General features: G+C 43.4%; 1 protein-coding gene across 2 annotated transcripts in view; it reads right to left on the bottom strand.

Moving 5' to 3' along the window:
• The window catches only part of CCZ1 (CCZ1 homolog, vacuolar protein trafficking and biogenesis associated), a 55,957-nt gene that overhangs the window by 22,827 nt on the left and 7,916 nt on the right, over positions 1 to 25,214 (bottom strand). For both annotated transcript variants that reach the window (XM_073648001.1, XM_073647999.1), the window contains exons 5-8: positions 24,754 to 24,828; positions 16,699 to 16,746; positions 12,086 to 12,169; positions 10,872 to 11,047 (exon numbers count right to left, since the gene is read on the bottom strand). In XM_073648001.1, coding sequence (XP_073504102.1) covers positions 10,872 to 11,047; positions 12,086 to 12,169; positions 16,699 to 16,746; positions 24,754 to 24,828 — 383 coding nt within the window. The remainder of the gene's footprint in view (positions 1 to 10,871; positions 11,048 to 12,085; positions 12,170 to 16,698; positions 16,747 to 24,753; positions 24,829 to 25,214) is intronic.

The raw sequence follows: 25,214 nt of genomic DNA, 5'->3' as shown, positions 1-25,214 counted from the left end.
ACCATTTTTCTACAAAGCCTTCTCATTTCAGGGGCTCAAAGGTAATTGGACAAATTAAGTTTATCATAAAAAAAAAAAGTCGTCATTTTTAATACCTTGTAGAGAATCCTTTGCAGGCAATGACTGCCTGAAGTCTGGAAGCCATGGACGTCACCAAACGCCGGGTTCTCCTATGTGATGCTTTGCTGCCTTTACTGCAGCTGACTTCAGTTGTTGCTTGTTTGTGGGTCTTTCTACCTTAGGTTTTGTCTTAAGCCTGTGAAATGCTGCTCGATGGGGTTGAGATCTGGTGAGGACTCGGCCATTGCAGGACATTCCTCTTCTTTGCTTTCGCAGTATGTTTTGGGTCATTGTCCACTTGTACTGTGAATGGCTGGCTTATCAACCTTGCTGCATTTGGTTGAATCTGAGCAGATAGTATAGCTGTGTACACTTCAGAATTCATCCGACTGCTTCTGTCTTCAGTCACATCATCAATAAACACTAGTGACCCAGCGCCATTGAAAGCCATGCATGCCCATTGCACACCACTGCCTCCATGTTTTACAGAGGATGTGGTGCGCTTTGGATCATGAGCTTTCTCCATACTTTCTTCTTCCCATCATTCTGGTACACTTTGATCTTAGTTTCATCTGTTCAAAGAATGTTTTTCAAGAACTGGGCTGGCTAATTTAGTCTAAGTCTAATCTGGGCTTTCTATTTTTTAAGGCTGATTAATGGTTTTCACCTTATGCTGAACTCTCAGTATTTGTTCTCAGAAAGTCTTCTCTTTATGGTAAATTTACCATATTATTCGGACTAGAAGATGCACTTTTTTCCACCAAATTTGGGATGAAAATGGGGGTGCGAGGTAGGAGCCATTGATCTCCCCGGCGGTGGGCTTCATGAAAATGACGCTCTGTTGGCATGACAAGCAAATATCTCAATCTGCGCATGAGCCACCTCGGTGCCATTTTCCTGGAGAGTGTTCTTCACTTGGGTGTATGTTGTGAAGGGGTTTTTCTTCACCATATAAAAGGATTCTACGATCACCCTCCACTGTTGTCTTCTGTGGACGTCCAGGCCTTTTTGAGTTCCCAAGAGCGCTCTTTTTATATGCAGAATGTGACAAAATTGTTGATGTGGCCGCTCCTAACACTTCTGCTACCTCTGTCTGATTTCTTCTTTATTTTTTTAGCTGAATGATGGTATGTTTGTCTTACACTGAGAACTCTTTTGATCGCATGTTGTCGTTTCATAGCAACAGCTTCCAAATGCAAATGCCACACCAGGAATCAGCTCCAGACCTTTTACCTGCTTAATTGATGATGGATTAAGGAGGGAAAAGCCCATGCAGCCCATTAAAAAGCTTCTGAGATAATTGTCCAATTTTGATTCCTTTAAAAAGAGGCAGCCGCATATTAAACAGCTGTAATTCCTAAACCCTTACTCCAATTAGGATGTGAATACCCTCAAATTAAAGCTGATAGTCTGCACTTTAAGCCCATATTGAGTATATAACTGTATATTGAATATGTTTTGGTAAACAGCTACAATGCCAAAACTTGTACCACTGTCTAAATATGAAGATGGATGGAGCCAAATATAGGGCAATCCTGGAGGAAAACCTGTCAGAGGCTGCAAAAGACTTGAGACTGTGATGTAGGTTCACCTTCCAACATGAGAGCCATCCTAAACATGCTGTCATAGCTACAATGGAATGGTTTAGATCAAAGATGGTTGCCTGCTATGAAGAATCCCATCCCTAAAAATATGAGCTAGACTGGAAAGCGGAGGATTATGACATTTTCACAAGCAACCTAGAAGCCAGCAGCAAGGACCACAGTATCTGCTAGCACCAGGCTGTAAGGTCGAGATGTAAGGAGCCTTAATGGTGACCGGACGCCTTCATTTTAGCCCACACTGATGCAATCATGCAGACTCTGCTGGTAAAGTCATACCCTGGCCATGGAGGGTGATGCTGACAGATGCACGCAGACACATTGCAAACAAGATACAATGCTGGGAGCTGATAAGACGCACATCTGCTCTCTCCTTTCACACCAATTTACACCCAGTCATAAATTATTACTGCTTTTCATCCCTTTGCAGAAATGGGACACATGACCCGTGCAGAGGAGACGGGTACAAGCAGCCGTCATCTCTGTTCTGACCGTCCGCAGGTGGTACTATATGCAGGGCGAGAGCTGGCACCACCCGCTGATCTGCCCTGCTTATGTAATGATGGTGCTCCCCCTGCTGGATTCTCTGCAGTAACAGCAACCGCTAACTAACCCTTATATTACCGAGAGGAAAACATTATCTATATGATTGCTGTATTCCCATGTGGCTTCCTAATGGTGTCGATCTAGGATTGGACTATCTGAATCGTATAAATTTTATTTTTTAAAGTGCTCTCTGCATGACTAATGTTCGTCATTGTGCTAGGGCATGTGAGCAAATTTAAAAAGATATTATCGAAAACTTTTTTTTTTTTTTTTTAAACTGCTCACATAGCCTAACACCCATTGGCAATGCAAATGGGTCTTGCACTTAGCTTTATTTTTATCTTGCACTGGTCTGCACTTAAATAAAAATAAAGCTATTTTCATTTGTTTTTACATTTTATTATTGTTATATGTACAGTACAGACCAAAAGTTTGGACACACCTTCTCATTTAAAGATTTTTCTGTATTTTCTTGACTATGAAAATTGTACATTCACACTGAAGGCATCAAAACTATGAATTAACACATGTGGAATTATATACTTAACAAAAAAGTGTGAAACAACTGAAAATATGTCTTATATTCTAGGTTCTTCAAAGTAGCCACCGTTTGCTTTGATGACTGCTTTGCACACTCTTGGCATTCTCTTGATGAGCTTCAAGAGGTAGTCACCGGAAATGGTCTTCCAACAATCTTGAAGGAGTTCCCAGAGATGCTTAGCACTTGTTGGCCCTTTTGCCTTCACTCTGCGGTCCAGCTCACCCCAAACCATCTCGATTGGGTTCAGGTCTGGTGACTGTGGAGGCCAGGTCATCTGGTGTAGCCCCCCATCACTCTCCTTCTTGGTCAAATAGCCCTTACACAGCCTGGAGGTGTGTTTGGGGTCATTGTCCTGTTGAAAAATAAATGATGGTCCAACTAAACGCAAACCAGAAGGAATAGCATGCCGCTGCAAGATGCTGTGGTAGCCATGCTGGTTCAGTATGCCTTCAATTTTGAATAAATCCCCACCAGTGTCACCAGCAAAGCACCCCCACACCATCACACCTCCTCCTCCATGCTTCACGGTGGGAACCAGGCATGTAGAGTCCATCCGTTCACCTTTTCTGCATCGCACAAAGACACGGTGGTTGGAACCAAAGATCTCAAATTTGGACTCATCAGACCAAAGCACAGATTTCCACTGGTAATGATGGCCACTCGTTTTTCTTTACTTAGCTGCATTTTTCTTGCCATAATACAAATTCTAACAGTCTATTCAGTAGGACTATCAGCTGTGTATGCACCAGACTTCTGCACAACACAACTGATGGTCCCAACCCCATTTATAAGGCAAGAAATCCCACTTATTAAACCTGACAGGGCACACCTGTGAAGTGAAAACCATTTCCGGTGACTACTTCTTGAAGCTCATCAAGAGAATGCCAAGAGTGTGCAAAGCAGTCATCAAAGCAAAAGGTGGTTACTTTGAAGAACCTAGAATATAAGACATATTTTCAGTTGTTTCACACTTTTTTGTTAAGTATATAATTCCACATGTGTTAATTCATAGTTTTGGTGCCTTCAGTGTGAATGTACAATTTTCAAAGTCATGAAAATACAGAAAAATCTTTAAATGAGAAGGCGTGTCCAAACTTTTGGTCTGTACTGTATTTATTTTTTAAATTTATATATATTTTTTTTTAATTACGGTGGCACAGGGTATATATTAGTAAGTGTTAAATAGTTAGGCGTGCTAGCCACTACCAACCGGCAGGGCTTTGTTTGCCACCTGACAAACTCAGCTCAGCTATTTAGCCAAGTGCTGCATAAACCTTAAAGGGAGGCTGTTGACAGACTCTGCTGCTCCTGAGAGCGCGTCCGAATCCTCAACTCTGCTGCTCCCGAGGCACCCGCCCATCCACATATCCAGCTCTGCCTTTTCATGACCAAGGTGCCATCCAACAAAGTTAGTTGGGACTTTTCATGCCTCAGATGACAACCAGCCTTTCTAAATCTGCTGTTCCATGTTCCTTCAGCTGCAGTACAGACTTTCAGGCTCTGCTATTCCATTACGATTCAGGTGCAGTACAGCCTTTCCAGCTCTGCTATTCAATGTTGCTTCAAGTGCAGTACAGCCTTCCCAGCTCTGCTATTTCATGTTGCTTCAGGTGCAGTACAACCTTTCCAGTCCTGATATTCCATGTTGCTTCAGGCGCAGTACAGCCTTTCCAGCTCTGCTATTCTATAATGATTTAGGTGCAGTACAGCCTTACCAGCTCTGCTATTCCATGTTGCTCCGGGGGCAGTACAGCCTTTCAAGCTCTGCTATTCCATGGTGTTCCAGGTGCAGTACAGCCTTTCCAGCTCTGCTATACCATGTTGCTCCAGGTGCAGTATAGCCTTTCCAGCTCTGCTGTTCCATGTTGCTCCAGGCGCTGTACAGCCTTTCCAGCTCTGCTATTCCATGTTGCTCCAGACCCAGTACAGCCTTTCCAGCTCTGCTATTCCATGTAGCTCCAGGTGCAGTACAGACTTTCCAGCTTTGCTGTTCCATGTTCCTCCAGGTGCAGTACAGACTTTCAGGCTCTGCTATTCCATATCGATTCAGGTGCAGTACAGCCTTCCCAGCTCTGCTATTTCATGTTGCTCCAGGTGTAGTACAACCTTTCCAGTCCTCATAGAATGGTAGAGTTGGAAGGGACCTCCTGGGTCATCTGGTCCAACCCCCTGCTCAAAGCAGGATTCACTAGATCATCTCAGACAGATGTCTGTCCAGCCTCTGTTTGAAGACGTCCATTGAAGGGGAACTCACCACCTCTCGTGGCAGCCTGTTCCACTCATTAATCACCCTAACTGTCAAAAAGTTTTTTCTAATATCTAATCTGTGTCTCCTCCCATTTAGTTTCATCCCATTGCTTCTAGTCTTTCCTTGTGCAAATGAGAATAAAGATGATCCTTCTACAATGTGACAGCCCTTGACATATTTGTAGACAGCTATTAAGTCTCCTCTCAGTCTTCTTTTTTGCAAGCTAAACATTCCCAAATCCTGCAACCGTTCCTCATAGGACATAGTTTGCAGACCAGTCACCATTCTGGTCGCTCTTCTCTGAACTTGCTCCAGTTTGTCTATGTCTTTTTTAAAATGTGGTGCCCAAAACTGTACACAGTATTCCAGATGAGGTCTGACCAAAGAGGAGTAAAGTCCGATAATGACTTCACGTGATCTAGACTGTATGCTTCTGTTAATACATCCCAGAATTGTATTTGCCTTTTTTGCTGCTGCATCACACTGTTGACTCATGTTCAGTCTATGATCTATTAGTATACCTAAGTCTTTTTCACATGTACTGTTGCTTAGCTCTATTCCTCCCATTCTGTATATGCTTTTTTCATTTTTATTGCCCAGATGTAGCACTTTGCATTTTTCCCTGTTAAAAACCATTCTGTTGTTTGCTGCCCACTGCTCCAGTTTATTTAGGTCTTTTTGAAGCCTCTCTCTCTCTTCTCTAGTATTAGCTATCCCTCCTAGCTTTGTGTCATCAGCAAATTTAATCAGTTTACCCTCAATTCCTTCATCTAAATCATTGATAAAGATGTTGAACAATACAGGTCCCAGGACGGAGCCCTGTGGTACCCCACTTGAGACATTCATCCAGCTGGATGTAAAGCCATTTACAACCACCCTTTGAGTCCGATCACTAAGCCAGTTATGAATCCACCTAACAGTTGCCTGGTCCATTGCATACTTGGTCATTTTTTCAATAAGGATGGTGTGAGATACTTTGTCAAATGCTTTGCTGAAGTCAAGATATACTATATCTACAGCATTTCCCTGATCCACCCAGTCAGTGATTCTGTCATAGAAGGAAATTAAGTTAGTCTGACATGACTTGTTAGTTACAAACCCATGCTGACTCTTGTTAATCACTTCATTCTTATCCATGTACTTACATACATGTTGTTTAATAATTTGTTCAAAGATCTTTCCTGGTATAGAAGTCAGACTCACCGGCCTATAGTTCCCTGGGTCCACCTTCTTCCCCTTTTTAAAGATAGGAACAACATTTGCTCTTCTCCAGTCTTCTGGGACTTCTCCTTTTCTCCAAGAATTTTCAAAGATTATGGAGAGTGGTTCTAAAATTTCTTCTACGATCTCCTTCAGTACTCTGGGGTGTAATTCATCTGGACCTGGAGACTTGAACTCATTTATGTTAGCTAAATATTCCCTCACAATCTTTCTGTTTACAGATAACTTGGATTCTTCTATTCCTTTGAAAGGACAGTGAAGATCAGTTGATGTTACATTTTCTTTCTGAGAGAAAACAGATGCAAAATAGGAATTAAAAAGTTCGGCCTTCTCAACATCCTCTCTTACCATTTCTCCATTTTCATCCTGTAAAAATCCTATAGCATCTTTGACTTTTCTTTTACTTTTGACATACCCCCAAAATTCTTTTTTATTGCTTTTGACATATCTTGCAAGCCTTAATTCATTGTCAGCTTTAGCTACCCTGATACGTGCCCTGCAGGATCTGCAGACTGCATTATAATCTTCTTTAGATATGCCTCCCTCTTTCCATTTAATAAACATTTCTTTCTTTCTTTTTAGCATGTGTTTAAGTTCTGTGTTCATCCATCCTGGTTTCCTTAAATGCTTCTCAATCTTCCTACTTTTCGGGATTGTTAACGATTGTGCTTTGAGAATCTCATTTTTAAAAATTTCCCATCCTTCCTGGACATTTTTGTCCTTAAGGACATCCAGCCATTGGATCCCTCCTATTCTCTTTCTGAGTCTCTTAAAATCTGCCTTTCTAAAATCTAACCTTGAAGTTTGAGTCTTCACATGTCTTCCTCCTCTAGTTATCCAAAATTCTATAATAGCATGATCGCTGCCTCCTAGGGTCCCAGCCACCTTTACCTCCTCAACCATTTCCTCCCTGTTTATAAGGATTAGATCCAAAGTAGCAGATCCTCTTGTTTTCTCCCCTACCTTTTGGAAGATAAAGTTGTCAGCAAGAGAGGATAAGAATTTGCTTGACCTGTTAGTTTTACTTGAGAGAGATTCACAACAAATGTCTGGATAGTTGAAATCTCCCATGACCACTACGTCATATTTTTTGGAGAACTTGGTCATTTGATACATAAAGAGTTCATCCATATCTTCAGCTTGCCCAGGTGGCCTGTAGTAAATGCCTACAATGGTGTCCTTTCCGTTGTTCTCTCCTTGTATTCTTACCCAAACAGTTTCCACAGAACTCCCAGTCTCTGAAGCTTCAATCTCTGTGCAGATATACGCTTTTCTAACATACAATGCAACACCTCCTCCTCGTTTATCAAATCTGTTTCTTGCAAATAAGTTGTATCCTTTTAGCCTTTTATTCCAATCATGTGTATCGTCCCACCAAGTTTCAGTGATTCCAATGACATCATATTCCTTTTCCTGCATTAGTAGTTCCAATTCTCCTTGTTTGTTGCCCATGCTTTGTGCATTTGTATAAGAACATTTTAGTTTGTGATTGGTTTCTCTTCCTCCCATATTTTTATTATTTAAATTGTTTTGTCTTTGTTCTTCCTTTCCACTTCCAGTAGCAGAGATCTCAATAGTATTTGTCAGCTGTATGGCTTTTTCTGGCCTTTTGCTTCCCTTCCCACATTGTTCTAGTTTAAAGCTCTTCTGATGAGTGTAGCAAGGCGACTTCCAAATACATGTTTTCCAGTCTTCGTAAGGTGCACCCCATCTCTAGCAAGTAGTCCATCGTATAGGTAATTCATTCCGTGATCCAGAAATCCAAATCCTTGTTGACGGCACCATCGACGTAGCCAGTTGTTCACCTGTAGAATCTTATTCCACCTCATTGTTCCATGGCCATCCACTGGGAGGATGGATGAGAAGACCACCTGCGCTCACAATTCTTTCACTTTCTTGCCTAAGTCTTCAAAGTCACTGCAGATAGTTTCCAGGTCCTTTCTTGCGGTGTCATTTGTCCCCACATGCATTAGCAGGAATGGGTAGTGATCTGTAGGTCTGAAGAGTCTTGATATCCTGTCAGACACATCTTTAATTTTTGCTCCTGGAAGACAGCATATTTCTCTTGAGGTTATGTCTGGTCTGCAGATCCTGATATTCCATGTTGCTTCAGGCGCAGTACAGCCTTCCCAGCTCTGCTATTCCATAATGATTCAGGTGCAGTACAGCCTTTCCAGCTCTGCTATTCCATGTTGCTCGGGGGCAGTACAGCCTTTCCAGCTCTGCTATTCCATATTGATTCAGGTGTAGTACAGCCTTTTCAGCTCTGCTGCTCCATATTGATTCAGGTGCAGTACAGCCTTTCCAGCTCTGCTATACCATGTTGCTCCAGGTGCAGTAAGGCCTTTCCAGCTCTGCTATTCCATATTGATTCAGGTGCAGTATAGCCTTTCCAGCTCTGCTATTCCATGTTGCTCCAGGCGCTGTACAGCCTTTCCAGCTTTGCTGTTCCATGCGGCTCCAGGTGCAGTACAGCCTTTCCAGCTTTGCTGTTCCATGTTGCTCCAGGTGCAGTACAGCCTTTCCAGCTGCTGTTCCATGCTGCTCCAGGTGCAGTACAGCCTTTCCAGCTGCTGTTCCATGTTGCTCCAGGTGCAGTACAGCCTTTCCAGCTTTGCTGTTCCATGTTGCTCCAGACCCAGTACAGCCTTTCCAGCTCTGCTGTTCCATGTTGCTCCAGGTGCAGTACAGCCTTTCCAGCTTTGCTGTTCCATATCGCTCCAGGTGCAGTACAGCCTTTCCAGCTTTGCTGTTCCATGTTGCTCCAGGTGCAGTACAGCCTTTCCAGCTTTGCTGTTCCATGTTGCTCCAGGTGCAGTACAGCCTTTCCAGCTGCTGTTCCATGCTGCTCCAGGTGCAGTACAGCCTTTCCAGCTGCTATCCCATGTTGCTCCAGGTGCAGTACAGCCTTTCCAGCTTTGCTGTTCCATGTTGCTCCAGACCCAGTACAGCCTTTCCAGCTCTGCTGTTCCATGTTGCTCCAGGTGCAGTACAGCCTTTCCAGCTTTGCTGTTCCATATCGCTCCAGGTGCAGTACAGCCTTTCCAGCTTTGCTGTTCCATGTTGCTCCAGACCCAGTACAGCCTTTCCAGCTCTGCTGTTCCATGTTGCTCCAGGTGCAGTACAGCCTTTCCAGCTTTGCTGTTCCATATCGCTCCAGGTGCAGTACAGCCTTTCCAGCTTTGCTGTTCCATGTTGCTCCAGGTGCAGTACAGCCTTTCCAGCTTTGCTGTTCCATGTTGCTCCAGACCCAGTACAGCCTTTCCAGCTCTGCTGTTCCATGTTGCTCCAGGTGCAGTACAGCCTTTCCAGCTTTGCTGTTCCATGTTGCTCCAGGTGCAGTACAGCCTTTCCAGCTTTGCTGTTCCATGTTGCTCCAGACCCAGTACAGCCTTTCCAGCTCTGCTGTTCCATGTTGCTCCAGGTGCAGTACAGCCTTTCCAGCTTTGCTGTTCCATATCGCTCCAGGTGCAGTACAGCCTTTCCAGCTTTGCTGTTCCATGTTGCTCCAGGTGCAGTACAGCCTTTCCAGCTGCTATTCCATGTTGCTCCAGGTGCAGTACAGCCTTTCCAGCTTTGCTGTTCCATGTTGCTCCAGACCCAGTACAGCCTTTCCAGCTTTGCTGTTCCATGTTGCTCCAGACCCAGTACAGCCTTTCCAGCTTTGCTGTTCCATGTTGCTCCAGGCGCAGTACAGCCTTTCCAGCTTTGCTGTTCCATGCTGCTCCAGGTGCAGTACAGCCTTTCCAGCTTTGCTGTTCCATATTGCTCCAGGTGCAGTACAGCCTTTCCAGCTTTGCTGTTCCATATTGCTCCAGGTGCAGTACAGCCTTTGAACTATACAAACAAACAAGCAGAGAGGACACAGATCGGGTTTTCTCCACATGCCTCCAAGCCACCTCTGCTCAGCAAATACTTGTTATGTCATTACTGACGTCATATAGTTATTGGGCTTCTGGCACAGAGACCGGTCCATTATCCATTTTATTTACATGGTGTGGGCAGGAAGGAGAACCAGTCGTGTACGACCATAAGACAATGTTTCAGCACCGACAGAAATCTTGAAAATGTTAAATCTTGACATGGTTATAAAAGTAACATCAAATCCACATGAGCATTAGGGGAAGGGAAAAAAAACAAAACAAAAACACCTTTCTCGGATCTGCTACAAAACCTTACAGAAAACATAAGAGGTCCAGCACCTTATTAACCCAATTTATGGAACATTTTCCATGAACTTTGACGATTGATGGGTATAGTACTCCCCTATGATAGAAAGATAAATTGCACTCCCCTAGGATAATGTATAGATAGCGGTCCTATTGTAAATCAATGGCAGACGTCCGCTTCATATTAAGACAACTGACTGTAGTGGAAAAACTAATTAGATAGCAGAAAGCGGCAATACATATTACTTACAGGCTGTCAGCAGAATACAACTCTTACACATAGAAGCAATATGCAGCCTGATGGAGTAACAGAGGACTGAGCAGATACTGAGACAGCAAGGAATGGTTAAGAGAGTTCAGCTCTGAAGCCTGCGAATTGTGAATGCAGATATGTATAGTAATGCAGGCTGAAACTCTGGATCAAGGTAGGTATGGTAATATACGTACTACAGCGTTATCTATATCCAGGACATGCAGACACCTACCAGATGAGCTGGTCATTATACAGGAACGCCGTATACTTCACAAGACTAAGGCTTTCCTCCACTCTGTTAATGAATGACTGGATCTTCAGATACGTCATCTTATCCAATGGAAAAAAACTAATGCCGCTAAATACATCGAGCAGGTCACAAGACTGTAAGTGTAATGTCTGTAAATACTGTGGGGGGGAAAAAAAAAAAGAATGCAGACATTTAATAAAAAATAAATAATATATATATTAATAATACAATCTAAACTCCTTAACGTTGAAATTGCAACACTAAGAAGGAAAAAAAGTGGTGGAATGATGGAAATCACAGGATGGATAGGCAAGTTACTGATCTGCAAATGATGAAAAAAATGGAAATAAAGATCTCAAAACATCTCGATATACTCAGTATGGTTTATGAGCACCACGTGAAAGAAATCCACTCATTTTCAGCCTTGGCTGCTATCAGTGAGGTTATTAATGGTTGTCTAAGGAATGCACTTGTGCAAATCATCAAGATCCCCTGCTGATAATTGCAAAGGGAGTTGCCAATCAATGACATCCTAGATGTGTTTGATGGGAGACAAGTGTGGAGACTCTGAAGGCCATAGTAGAACATTAAGGCCATTCAGTCTACTCACAGTAGCAGGTGTAACATGCGGCATGAGGTTGTCGTGCTGAAAAACGGCCCCTGGGACTCTTTGGAGAAATGGCCATACCACCGATTGTACGACCAAATCAATGTAACGCTGAGCTGTTAGTGCGACTGGAATGACATCTAAAGGGGTCCGGCTACCAAACATTATACCACCACAGGATTATAGTGTGGGAGTAGGACCAGTGTGATGTTCCCTTCTTCATGGCGTTGCCCACGTGGTCTCTAAACCTGTATGTGGGTATCATTGCGTCCAAGACAAAAGCGAGATTCATCACTGAAGAGGACAGACCTCCGTTCCAGCCCCCATTGTCGTCTTGCTTTGTACAATGAGTGCCTTTCAGAATGGTGGCGTGACGTCATGAAGAGGCCTCCACGAGGGAGCATCACACTGGTCCTACTCCCGGGGTGTCATAGGTACGCTTAACCTCCGAATGGGATTTGGGGAAGTCAAGCAGCAAGTCGCCCTGATTGACCGTTCACAAAAAACCTTTTGGGACGACAGTGGAAACATCTTATTGATATTCTTCCCTAAATAACAAAGCCACATTAAAATATTACGATTTATTTACCCGGAGAAAGAATTTCTCCAGCCGGTCTTTCAGTTGCGTTACTCCACCAGCGTCCATAGCTTTATTAAAGGTGCCATTAAATAGCTGAACATGGAAATAAAAAATATGATTATTATAATGGGCAAAAAATAATAATAATACAGTAACAGTAATAATCTTACAATTGTGCTTCATGTGCAGTCTCAGGATTATTCACCCCTCATTGGCCGCAGGGATTGCGTGACATAATATCACATGATCCCGGGAGAACCAGTGCAGACACCGCTGAACGGCACTGACATTGGGGGAGAGTATGACTTGTTATTATTTTACTGGGGGGAAAGGTAGGGATTCAGAAGGGGTTGTCCGAGTAGTGGACAATTCCTTTAAATTCACTTGCAGGCTGCATGCCCCACGCACTTCAATATGAAGCAGTTTTTCCTTCCTTTAGAACTAAAAGGTTGGGATGGGGAGCTGGAAAATAGGCATAAAGTGGCATGATTAGTGCATCGACTCCCACTGTAAAAGAGCTCTTCAAGAGGAGGCCTTATTTATTAATTGGGGGCATATGTTCAAAGAACATTCAGTGAATATATTAAAAGTAATGAAAAACTGAAGAGTTGAGTAAGAAACGTAGTCTAGGAGGAGATGAATTACTGCAGCCATTTACTTCCTCCCTGCTGATGTCAACTATAATAGCAATTACCGTATATTCCGGCGTATAAGACGACTTTTGAAGACTGAAAAATCTTCTGTCTAGTCTGGGGTCGTCTTATACGCCGGTAATGCTTTTGAACTTTCAGAAATTGACATGCGGGGATACTCTGGGGGTGTTAATAAGCTACCGTGGCCGTATCCCTGCCATGTCGGAGTTAATATAAGGTGGAGGGAGTTAAAATACGGCGGCGGTAGGTCCAGACAGTCAGCGCTTCTGTGCTGAAACTGACACATCGCTGCGTATTCCCAGCTCCGGACACAGCGCAGGGCTTCTGTGCCGACAGCTTTCACTTGTCACAGAAGCGCTGCGCTGTGTCCGGAGCAGGGAAGTTCGCATCGCTTCTGTGACAATATATGAAAAGCCGGCAATTCAGCAGCGGCATAAGCCGGCACCCGACAATTTAGAATAGAAAGAATAGAGCTTCACACATAGATTAGATAGATAGAAACATGTCAGTCACATATATATGAAGTACAGTGATAGTGTTGGTTACTGTACTTGTCATTTAGTGTTAAAATAAAGGATTTATTTAAAAAAAATTGGCGTGGGGTTCCCCTTAATTTTAGGCTCTAGCGGAGGTTAAGCAGACGGCTGGGGCAGATGTTTGAAGCCTGGGAAGGGGGTAATACCCACGGAGCTTCCCAGGCTACTAATATCAGCCCCCAGCTGAATACCTAGCCTTTACTAGCTATTAAAATGGGGGACCCCCCAAAAAAAATGACGTGGGGTCCCCCCTAATTTAATAGCTAGCAAAGGCTAGGCAGACAGCTGGGGGCTGATATTAATAGCCCAGGAAGGGAGCCATGAATATTGGCCCCCTCCCAGGCTAGAAACACCAGCCGTCAGCCGCCCCAGAAATGGCGCATTCATAGGATGCGCCAATTCTGGCACTTAGCCTCGCTCTTCCACGCTGCCCTGGTGCGGTGGCAGGGGGTAATAGGGTTGGGGTTGATGTCAGCTTATAATGCCAGCTGACATCAAGCCCAGGTTAGTAATGGAGAGGCGTCTATAAGACACCCCCATTACTAACCCCATAGTAAAAGTTAAAAAAAACACAACACCCAGAATAAAGTCCTTTAATTGAAATAAAGACACAATTCTTTATTGTTCTAAATTAAACCATACTTACCGTCACGCCCATTCCAGCTGAAGCCAACGATCTCCTGAAATAAAAGAAAAATAATAAAGCAACATCATCCTTACCTTTCCATGGTTCCCAGGACAGCTTCAGCTCTGCTACATCGAGATGACAGGCTGGACCGCAGCAGAACGCTGCCATCCAGCCTGTCATCCCGCAGACACTGAGAAGCGCAGGCATGCTTGAGCTCTGCAGTGTCTGGCTGTGACGGCATCCAGATGAGCCGACAATGAACTCAGCTCACCTCCTGGACGTCCGTCACTGACAGCGTGGGAAACTTCTACTGCGCATGCGGGGAGCAGGAGAATTTTCCCACGCTGTCAGTGACGTGCATGAGGTGAGCCGAGTTCATTGGACATGATCTCGGCTCATCTGGATGCCGTCACAGTCAGACACTGAGGAGCACAAGCATGCCTGCGCTTCTCAGTGTCTGCGGGATGGCAAGCTGAACGGCAGCGTTCTGCTGCGGTGCAGCCTGTCATGTGAATGTAGCAGAGCTGGACCGGTCCTGGGAACCATGGAGAGGTAAGGATGAGGTTGCTTTATTATTTTACTTTTATTGCAGGAGATCGTTGGCTTCAGCTGGAATGGGCGTGACGGTAAGTATGGTTTAATTTAGAACAATAAAGAATTGTGTCTTTATTTCAATTAAAGGACTTTATTCTGGGTGTTGTGTTTTTTTTAATTACTTTACTAGAAATTCATGGTGGTCATATCTAATATTGGCGTGACCCCATGAATTTCGGGCTTAGGGCCAGCTGATAATGCCAAGCTGGCCCTAACCCCTTTATTACCCAGTGAGCCACCGCACCAGGGCCCTGGATGAGTTGGGTACAGCGCCAGAAGAGGGCGCTTCTATGAACGCGCCATTTTCCGGGGTGGCTGCGGACTGCAATTTGCAGCGGGGGGGGGCCCAGAAAGCTTGGGTCTCCCTGCGCTGCAGATTCCAGCCCCCAGCTGCCTAGTTGTACCTGGCTGGACACAAAAATAGGGCGAAGCCCCACGTCTTTTTTTTTTAATTATTTCATGAAATAATTAAAAAAAAAAGGGCTTCCCTATATTGTTGTGTCCGGCCAGGTACAAATAGGCAGCTGGTGGTTGGGGGCAGCCCGTTCCTGCCTGCTGTACCTGGCTGGACACAAATATAGTGCGAAGCCCACGTCAACATTTTTGGGAAAAATTAATTACAAAATTAATAATAATTTAGGGACTGCATCTTTATTAACCCCTCAATTGTCATTTAGTGTTAAAATAAAGGATTTTTTAAAAAGAAAATTGGCGTGGGATCCACCATCATTATAGTCTCTAGCGGAGGTTAAGCAGACGGCTGGGGCAGATGTTTGAAGTCTGGGAAGGGGGTAATACCCACGGAGCTTCCCAGGCTACTAATATCAGCCCCCAGCTGAATACCTAGCCTTTACTAGCTATTAGAATGGGGGACCCCCCCAAAAAATGACGTGGGGTCCCCCCTATTTTAATATGTTTATGAGTGACAGTTTTCTTGCTATATACCTGCATGTCATAAGAATTTAAATTAAAAAAGGACCATGTTAAATTCAAATCTGTTTTTTTTTAAATTTTTACCGGTGTTTGGTATGCGTTGGAAAAGGGGTAGTCTTATACGGTGAATATATCCTAAACTCTATATTTTAACAGGAAAGTAGGGGGGTCGTCTTATACACCAGGTCGTCTTATACGCCGGAATATACGGAAGATTAATCGAGATACATAGATGCTAAAATATCTTGACCATCATACACAAACTGCTTGTAATGACCCGTTTTGGCATCTGTAGAGAGTACTTGTTCGCTATGAAAGTCCTGTGATTACAGCAGACTTGGCACAAAGTCAAGCAGTACAAAAATGTACTACAACAGAAGAAAGGAAGGCGTCACTGTTTCTACAAGTAATTTAGTTCACCTTAAGCCTTTCCTTTCTTCTGTTGTAGTAGATTTTTGTACTGCTTAACTTAGTAAAGCCTTTCCAGCTCTGCTATTCCATGTTGCTCCAGGAGCAGTACAGCCTTCCCGACTCCGCTATTCCACGTTGTACTGCTTTGACTTCGTTGAGAAAGTCTTGTGATTACAGCAGACTTGGCACAAAGTCAAGCAGTACAAAAATGTACTACAACAGAAGAAAGGAAGGCGTAAGGTGAACTAAATGACTTGTAGAAACAGTGACGCCTTCCTTTCTTCTGATGTAGTATATTTTAGTACTGCATGACTTTGTGCCAAGTCTGCTGTAATCACAAGACTTTCATAACTAAAGTTAAAGCAGTACAACATGGAATAGAAGTGCTGGAAAGGCTGTACTGCACCTGGAGCAACATGGAATAGCAGAGCTGGAAAGGCTGTACTAAGTCAAGCAGTACAAAATGTATAACCGAAGAAATGTACTACAACAGAAGAAAGGAAGGAGTCACTGTTTCTACAAGTCATTTAGTTCACCTTACGCCTTCCTTTCTTCTGTTGTAGTACATTTTTGTACTGCTTGACTTTGTGTCAAGTCAGCGCCATTTTTTTATATCTTCATCTTGAAGAATTTTTTTATTTTTTATTTTTAAAAAGGAGTAAAGGCCAACTTAGTAAATGATGGCATATTACAAAAACTAAGGTATTTTCTAATGTTCGGACCCCAATCAATCAGCAAAATATAAAAGGGAAAAAAAAAACTTTAACTCCAACCAGAAATCCCCATCAGTCACATGCAGTCTCATAATTACAGGACGCGTTCTTTTAGCAGATCACTAATGGAATGAGCAGTATATAGATGGCTTACCTTATACATCTTGTAGCATTGCTTCAAGACTGAGGAATACACCTTATCCTTCGTATATAAAAAACAATAATACGTTAAAATCTTCTATAGGAAATCCCAATCTTAAAATTACTTTAATCCTGCATTACTGAAACCTGAGAAGTTCCAGATTAATAAGCTACTTCCACTTATGTGTCATCAGAAAATGATCTACTGTTTGAAATAGGTTTAATAGAAAACTTGTTTTAATCACATTTAGTGTTTTTTTTTCTAATTTTCCACGTTCTTGATCTATAGGTAAAAATTATCTTGAAAACTTGCAGTTTCTACAAGGAGCCTCAAAATAGACTGATACCTCCTGTTCTATACAGAACACTTCTCATCTCATTAACATCATGGCCAGATCAACTTGGAAGAGGACAATGTTATAAAGCTGAAAGCTCTCTGCACAGTGACCTCTGCCAGCACAAACACTCTTTCATAGTAGTCAATGTGTTCTCTGTTTTCCATATAGTCTTTGCTGCTGTAAAGAATAATGGGAACTGCGATTTAACAGCAGCTCAGTCAAAATGGATTAAAAAAAATATACTATCAGAAAATAAAAATACATTAGAAAAAAAAATGTGTTTCAATATCTGGTTTAAATTAGTAAAATAGATTGACTATTACCGTTGATACTATATTGCCCTTTTGTGCTAGATTATTAGACTTCATGGATAATTGGATGCTGGATTAAAAGCATGTACATCCCTTTAATAAAAAAGTGTGTGTGTATGTATATAAATATATAAATATAAATATAAATATAAATATATATATATATATATATATATATATATATATATATATATATATATATATATATATATACACACACACACACACACACACACACACACACATATACATACACAGTAAAGACCAAAAGTTTGGACACACCTTCTCATTTAAAGATTTTTCTGTATTTTCATGACTATGAAAATTGTACATTCACACTGAAGGCATCAAAACTATGAATTAACTCATGTGGAATTATATACTTAACAAAAAAGTGTGAAACAACTGAAAATATGTCTTATATTCTAGGTTCTTCAAAGTAGCCACCTTTAGCTTTGATGACTGCTTTGCACACTCTTGGCATTCTCTTGATGAGCTTCAAGAGGTAGTCACCGGAAATGGTTTTCACTTCACAGGTGTGCCCTGTCAGGTTTAATAAGTGGGATTTCTTGCCTTATAAATGGGATTGGGACCATCAGTTGTGTTGTGCAGAAGTCTGGTGCATACACAGCTGATAGTCCTACTGAATAGACTGTTAGAATTTGTATTATGGCAAGAAAAAAGCAGCTAAGTAAAGAAAAACGAGTGGCCATCATTACTTTAAGAAATAAAGGTCAGTCAGTACGAAAAATTGGGAAAACTTTGAATGTGTCCCCAAGTGCAGTTGCAAAAACCATCAAGCGCTACAAAGAAACTGGCTCACATGAGGACCGCCCCAGGAAAGGAAGACCAAGAGTCACCTCTGCTTCTGAGGATAAGTTTATCCGAGTCACCAGCCTCAGAAATCGCAGGTTAACAGCAGCTCAGATTAGAGACCAGGTCAATGCCACACAGAGTTCTAGCAGCAGACACATCTCTTCAACAACTGTTAAGAGGAGACTTTGTGCAGCAGGCCTTCATGGTAAAATAGCTGCTAGGAAACCACTGCTAAGGACAGGCAACAAGCAGAAGAGACTTGTTTGGGCTAAAGAACACAAGGAATGGACATTAGACCAGTGGAAATCTGTGCTTTGGTCTGAGGAGTCCAAATTTGAGATCTTTGGTTCCAACCACCGTGTCTTTGTGCGACTCAGAAAAGGTGACCGGATGGACTCTACATGCCTGGTTCCCACCGTGAAGCATGGAGGAGGAGGTGTGATGCTGTGGGGGTGCTTTGCTGGTGACACTGTTGGGGATTTATTCAAAATTGAAGGCATACTGAACCAGCATGGCTACCACAGCATCTTGCAGCGGCATGCTATTCCATCCGGTTTGCGTTTAGTTGGACCATCATTTATTTTTCAACAGGACAATGACCACAACAAACCTCCAGGCTGTGTAAGGGCTATTTGACCAAGTAGGAGAGTGATGGGGGGCTACGCCAGATGACCTGGCCTGCACAGTCACCAGACCTGAACCCAATCGAGATGGTTTGGGGTGAGCTGGACCGCAGAGTGAAGGCAAAAGGGCCAACAAGTGCTAAGCATCTCTGGGAACTCCTTCAAGATTGTTGCAAGACCATTTCCGGTGACTACCTCTTGAAGCTCATCAAGAGAATGGCAAGAGTGTGCAAAGCAGTCATCAAAGCAAAAGGTGGCTACTTTGAAGAACCTAGAATATAAGACATATTTTCAGTTGTTTCACACTTTTTTGTTAAGTATATAATTCCACGTGTGTTAATTCATAGTTTTGATGCCTTCAGTGTGAATGTACAATTTTCATAGTCATGAAAATACAGAAAAATCTTTAAATGAGAAGGTGTGTCCAAACTTTTGGTCTGTACTGTAATATATATATATATATATATATTTTACACATACATACATATATATACAGTGGGTACGGAAAGTATTCAGACCCCTTTACATTTTTCACTCTTTGTTTCATTGCAGCCATTTGGTAAATTCTAAAAAGTTCATTTTTTTCTCATTATAGTACCCTCTGCACCCCATTTGCAAATTTATTAAAAAAGAAAAACTGAAATATCACATGGTCATAATTATTCAGACCCTTTTCTCAGACACTCATATTTAATTCACATGCTGTCCATTTCCTTGTGATCCTCCTTGAGATGGTTCTACTCCTTTATTGGAGTCCAGCTGTGTTTAATTAAACTGTTAGGACTTGATTTGGAAAGGCACACACCGGTCTATATAAGACCTCACAGCTCACAGTGCATGTCAGACCAAATGAGAATCATGAGCTCAAAGGAACAGCCCAAGGAGCTCAGAGACAGAATTGTGGCAAGGCACAGATCTGGTCAAGGCTACAAAAGCATTTCTGCATTACTCAAGGTTCCTAAGAGCACAGTGGCCTCCATAATCCTTAAATGGAAGAGGTTTGTGACCACCAGAAGTCTTCCTAGACCTGGCAGTCCAGCCAAACTGAGCAATCGTGGGAGAAGAGCCTTGGTGAGAGAGGTAAAGAAGAAGCCCAAGATCACTGTGGCTGAGCTCCAGAGATGCAGTAGGGAGATGGGAGAAAGTTCCACAAAGTCAATTATCACTGCAGCCCTCCACCAGTCGGGCCTTTATGGCAGAGTGGCCCAACGGAAGCCTCTCCTCAGTGCTAGACATATGAAAGCCCGCATAGTTTGCTCAAAAACACATGAAGGACTCCCAGACTATGAGAAATAAGATTCTCTGGTCTGATGAGACGAATATAGAACTATTTGGTGATAATTCTAAGCGGTGTGGAGAAAACCAGGCACTCCTCATCACCTGCCTAATACAATCCCAACAGAGAAACATGGTGGTGGCAGCATCATGCTATGGGGGTGTTTTTCAGATGCAGGGACAGAACAACTGGTTGCAATTGAAGGAAACATGAATGCAGCCAAGTACAGAGATATCCTGGATGAAAACCTCTTCCAGAGTGCTCTGGACCTCAGACTAGGCCGAAGGTTCACCCTCCAACAAGACAATGACCCTAAGCACACAGCTAAAATAACAAAGGAGTGGCTTCGGAACAACTCTGACCATTCCTGACTGGCCCAGCCAGAGCCCTGACCTAAACCCAATTGAGCATGTCTGAAGAGACCTGAAAATGTCTGTCCACCAACGTTCACCATCCAACCTGACGGAACTGGAGAGGATCTGCAAGGAAGAATGGCAGAGGATCCCCAAATCCAGGAGTGAAAAACTTGTTGCATCATTCTCAAGAAGACTCATGGCTGTACTCGCTCAAAAGGGTGCTTCTACTCAATACTGAGCAAAGGGTCTGAATACTTATGACCATGTGATATTTCAGTTTTTCTTTTTTAATAAATTTGCAAAAATTTCTACATTTCTGTTTTTTTTCCCAGTCAAGATGGGGTGATCGGGTATTCTAGAATATGTATGCGGCAGACCGGGCGCAATCAGCAGAGCGGTGTTTAAATTTGGCGACTATATCGCTGATTGGTCGCGGCCGGCAACCGCGACCAATCAGCAAAGCGGTGTTTAAATTTGGCGCCAATAATGGTGATTGGTCACGGCCACGACCATTCAGCAGAGCGGTGTTTAAATTTGGCGGCAATAATGCTGATTAGTCGCGGCCGGCAATTTGGCGCCAACAATGCTGATTAGTCGCGGCCGGCGAACGTGACTAATCAGCAGAGCAGTGTTTAAATGTGGCGGCAAGATCGCTGATTGGTCGCGTGCGGAGAGCGCGACCAATCAGCGAATCGTATTGGTGAGGACCGGGGAGCGCCGCTGCCTGTGCGGCTACTTCCACTGCGAGAACCCGGGACATGAGCGGGCGCTCGCAGCCGAAGTATCCCGACCCGCAGCGCCGCTCCCCGGTCCTCCCTTGACACCCTAGCCGCTGATGTCCCCACAGTGTCCGCATGGTGTTACAAAGGTCCGGACATTTGTGTTAAAAATCGCTGATTGGTCGCCGACGCTGCCCGCGACCAATCACCGATTTGGGCGCCAAATTTAAATATCGGCCGCGACCAATCACCGATCTTGGCTCCACATTTAAACAAAGCTGTGCTGATTGGTCGCGCCCAGCGTCGGCGACCAATCACCGATTTTGGTGCCACATTTAAATAGCTTCCGCGACCAATCAGTACAGCGGTGTTTAAATGTGGAGCCAAGATCGGTGATTGGTCGCGGGCAGAGTCCGCGACCAATCAGCACAGTAGTGTTTAACTTTTGCGGCAAGATCAGTGATTGGTCGCGGGCCAAGACCGCGACCAATCACCGATTTGTGCAGCACATTTAAATACCGGCCGCGACCAATTGGATGTCAGTGCCGCTCCCCGGTCCTCCCTTCAAACCCTAGCCGCATGGATGTCAGCGCCGCTCCCCGGTCCTCCCTTCACACCCTAGCTGCTGATGTCCCCACAGTATCCGCATGGTGTTACAAAGGTCCGGACATTTGTGTTAAAAATCGCTGATTGGTCGCCGACGCTGGGCGCGACCAATCACCGATTTTGGCGCCACATTTAACTAGCGTCGGCGACCAATCAGCGATTTTTAACACAAATGTCCGGACCTTTGTAACACCATGCAGATACTGTGGGGACATCAGCGGCTAGGGTGTCAAGGGAGGACCGGGGAGCGGCGCTGCGGGTCGGGATACTTCTGCTGCGAGCGCCCGCTCATGTCCCGGGTTCTCGCAGTGGAAGTATCCGCACATGCAGCGCCGCTGACATCCATGGGGCTAGGGTGTGAAGGGAGGACAGGGGAGCAGCGCTGACATCCAATTGGTCGCGGCCGCTATTTAAATGTGCTGCACAAATCGGTGATTGGTCGCGGTCTTGGCCCGCGACCAATCACTGATCTTGCCACAAAAGTTAAACACTACTATGCTGATTGGTCGCGGACGTTATTTAAATGTGGCGACAAAATCGGTGATTGGTCGCGCCCAGCGTCGGCGACCAATCAGCACAGCGGTGTTTAAATTTGGAGCCAAGATCGGTGATTGGTCGCGGGCAGCGTCCGCGACCAATCAGCACAGTAGTGTTTAACTTTTGTGGTAAGATCAGTGATTGGTCGCTGCCTGTGCGGGTACTTCCGCAGCGAGAACCCGGGACATGAGCGGGCGCTCGCAGCAGAAGTATCCCGACCCGCAGCGCCGCTCCCCGGTCCTCCCTTCCGCATGGAGGTCAGCGACGCCGGCGGTCCTTCCGCTGCTACCGGCCGGGAGATGAGCGCCTCGCGCCGGTCATCTACCGGCTGCATCGCCGCTGAGCTCCGTCCCGCAGATGAGCCGTTAACGGCCGCAATCTTTTTTTCAGAAATCCCGCGGCGCTGATTGGCCGCTGCCGGACCAATGAGCGACGCAGGATTTACAGGACAGACAGACAGACGGGATAAGACAATTATATAGTAGATATTATACACACCTCGCACGTATTATATATGGGTGTGTAATATATATATAAAATTATATATACGGTATGCATGTGTGTAATGTATACGAGTGTGTTTGTATAATTTGTGTACGTGGCGTGTAATAAATATATATATTACACACATACTCATATACACTGTGTGCAGAATTATTAGGCAAATGCATATTTTGATCACTTTGATACTTTTTATACATGTTGTCCTACTCCAAGCTGCATAGCCTTGAGAGCCAACTACCAATTAAGTAAATCTGGTGATGTGCATCTCTGTAATGAGGAGGGGTGTTGACTAATGACATCAACACCCTATATAAGGTGTGCTTAATTATTAGGCAACTTCCTTTCCTTTGGCAAACTGGGTCAGAAGAGAGGTTTAAGGGGCTCTGAAAAGTACAAAATTGTGAGATGTCTTGCAGAGGGATGCAGCAGTCTTGAAATTTCCAAACTTTTGAAGCGTGATCACCAAACAATCAAGCGTTTCATGGCAAATAGCCAACAGGGTCGCAAGAAGCGTGTTGGCCAAAAAAGGCGCAAAATAACTGCCCATGAATTGAGGAAAATCAAGAGAGAAGCTGCCAAGATGCCATTCGCCACCAGTTTTGCCATATTTCAGATCTGCAACGTTACTGGAGTATCAAGAAGCACAAGGTGTGCGATACTCAGGGACATGGCCAAGCTAAGGAAGGCTGAAAAACGACCACCTTTGAATAAGAAACATAAGATAAAACGTCAAGAATGGGCCAAGAAATATCTTAAGACTGATTTTTCAAAGGTTTTATGGACTGATGAAATGAGAGTGACTCTTGATGGGGCAGATGGATGGGCCAGAGGCTGGATCAGTAAAGGGCAGAGAGCTCCACTCCGACTCAGACGCCAGCAAGGTGGAGGTGGGGTACTGGTATCATCAAAGATGAACTTGTGGGACCTTTTCGGGTTGAGGATGGAGTGAAGCTCAACTCCCGGACCTACTGCCAGTTTCTTGAAGACCACTTCTTCAAGCAGTGGTACAGGAAGAAGTCGGTATCGTTCAAGAAAAACATGATTTTCATGCAGGACAATGCTCCATCACGTGCATCCAACTACTCCACAGCGTGGCTGGCCAGTAAAGGTCTAAAAGAAGAAAAAATAATGACATGGCGCCCTAGTTCACCTGATCTGAACCACATAGAGAACCTGTGGTCCATCATAAAATGTGAGATCTACAGGGAGGGAAAACAGTACACCTCTCTGAACAGTGTCTGGGAGGCTGTGGTGGCTGCTGCATGCAATGTTGATCGAAAACAGATCAAGCAACTGACAGAATCTATGGATGGAAGGGTGTTGAGTGTCATCATAAAGAAAGGTGGCTATATTGATCATTAATTTTTTTGGTTTGGGTTTTTGCATGTCAGAAATGTTTATTTCTAAATGTTGTGTACTGATATTGGTTTACCTGGTGAAAATAAACAAGTGAGATGGGATTATATTTGGTTTTTATTAAGTTGCCTAATAATTCTGCACAGTAATAGTTACCTGCACAAACAGATATCCTCCTAAGATAGCCAAATCGAAAAAAAAAACACTCCACCTTTCAAAAATATTAAGCTTGGATATTTATGAGTCTTTTGGGTTGATTGAGAACATAGTTGTTGATCAATAATAAAAATAATCCTCTAAAATACAACTTGCCTAATAATTCTGCACACAGTGTATTGCACACATACATATATGAGTGTAATATCTACATTACGCACACACAATTCTCCACACATTTATGTATATTTGTGTTATATATTTACACACAAATTATACAAACATACTCATATATATTACACACATGCATACCGTATCTATATAGGTATAGGTGTGTGCGTGTAATTATATTATACACACATATATATTTTATACACAAACATATAAATTATACACACACATATATTTATTGTTACTTTCTTTCTTATAAAAGGGGTGTGTACATGATGAGGTTATTATTTTGTACCTACCAGGATCTCATCTTCTTGATATTCTAATACGGCTTTCCCATCTTTTTGCTTTTCTACAACGGGATTTTTAACCACCTAAATAATTTTAGAAAGTAGTAAAAATTAAGTAAAGTCATGCCACTTACAAACAACTAAATTCTATATATATGTACAGTGGGGGAAAAAGTATTTAGTCAGCCACCAATTGTGCAAGTTCTCCCACTTAAAAAGATGAGAGAGGACTGTAATTGACATCATAGGTAGACCTCAACTATGAGAGACAAAATGAGAAAACAAATCCTGAAAATCACATTGTCTGATTTGGAAAGAAATTGTTTTTAAATTTTGGTGGAAAATAAGTATTTGGTCAATTACAAACAAGCAAGATTTCTGGCTCTCACAGACCTGTAACTTCTTATTTAAGAGGCTCCTCTGTCTTCCACTCATTACCTGTAGTTCTGGCACCTATTTGAACTTGTTAT

This window comes from Phyllobates terribilis, unplaced genomic scaffold, assembly GCF_046119375.1.
Source record: "Phyllobates terribilis strain yellow unplaced genomic scaffold, ASM4611937v1 Scaffold_9__5_contigs__length_417890890, whole genome shotgun sequence".
NCBI classification, from domain to species: domain Eukaryota; kingdom Metazoa; phylum Chordata; class Amphibia; order Anura; family Dendrobatidae; genus Phyllobates; species Phyllobates terribilis.
The sequence above is the reverse complement of the archived record's forward strand: the minus strand, read 5'-3'. Positions and strand labels throughout refer to the sequence as shown.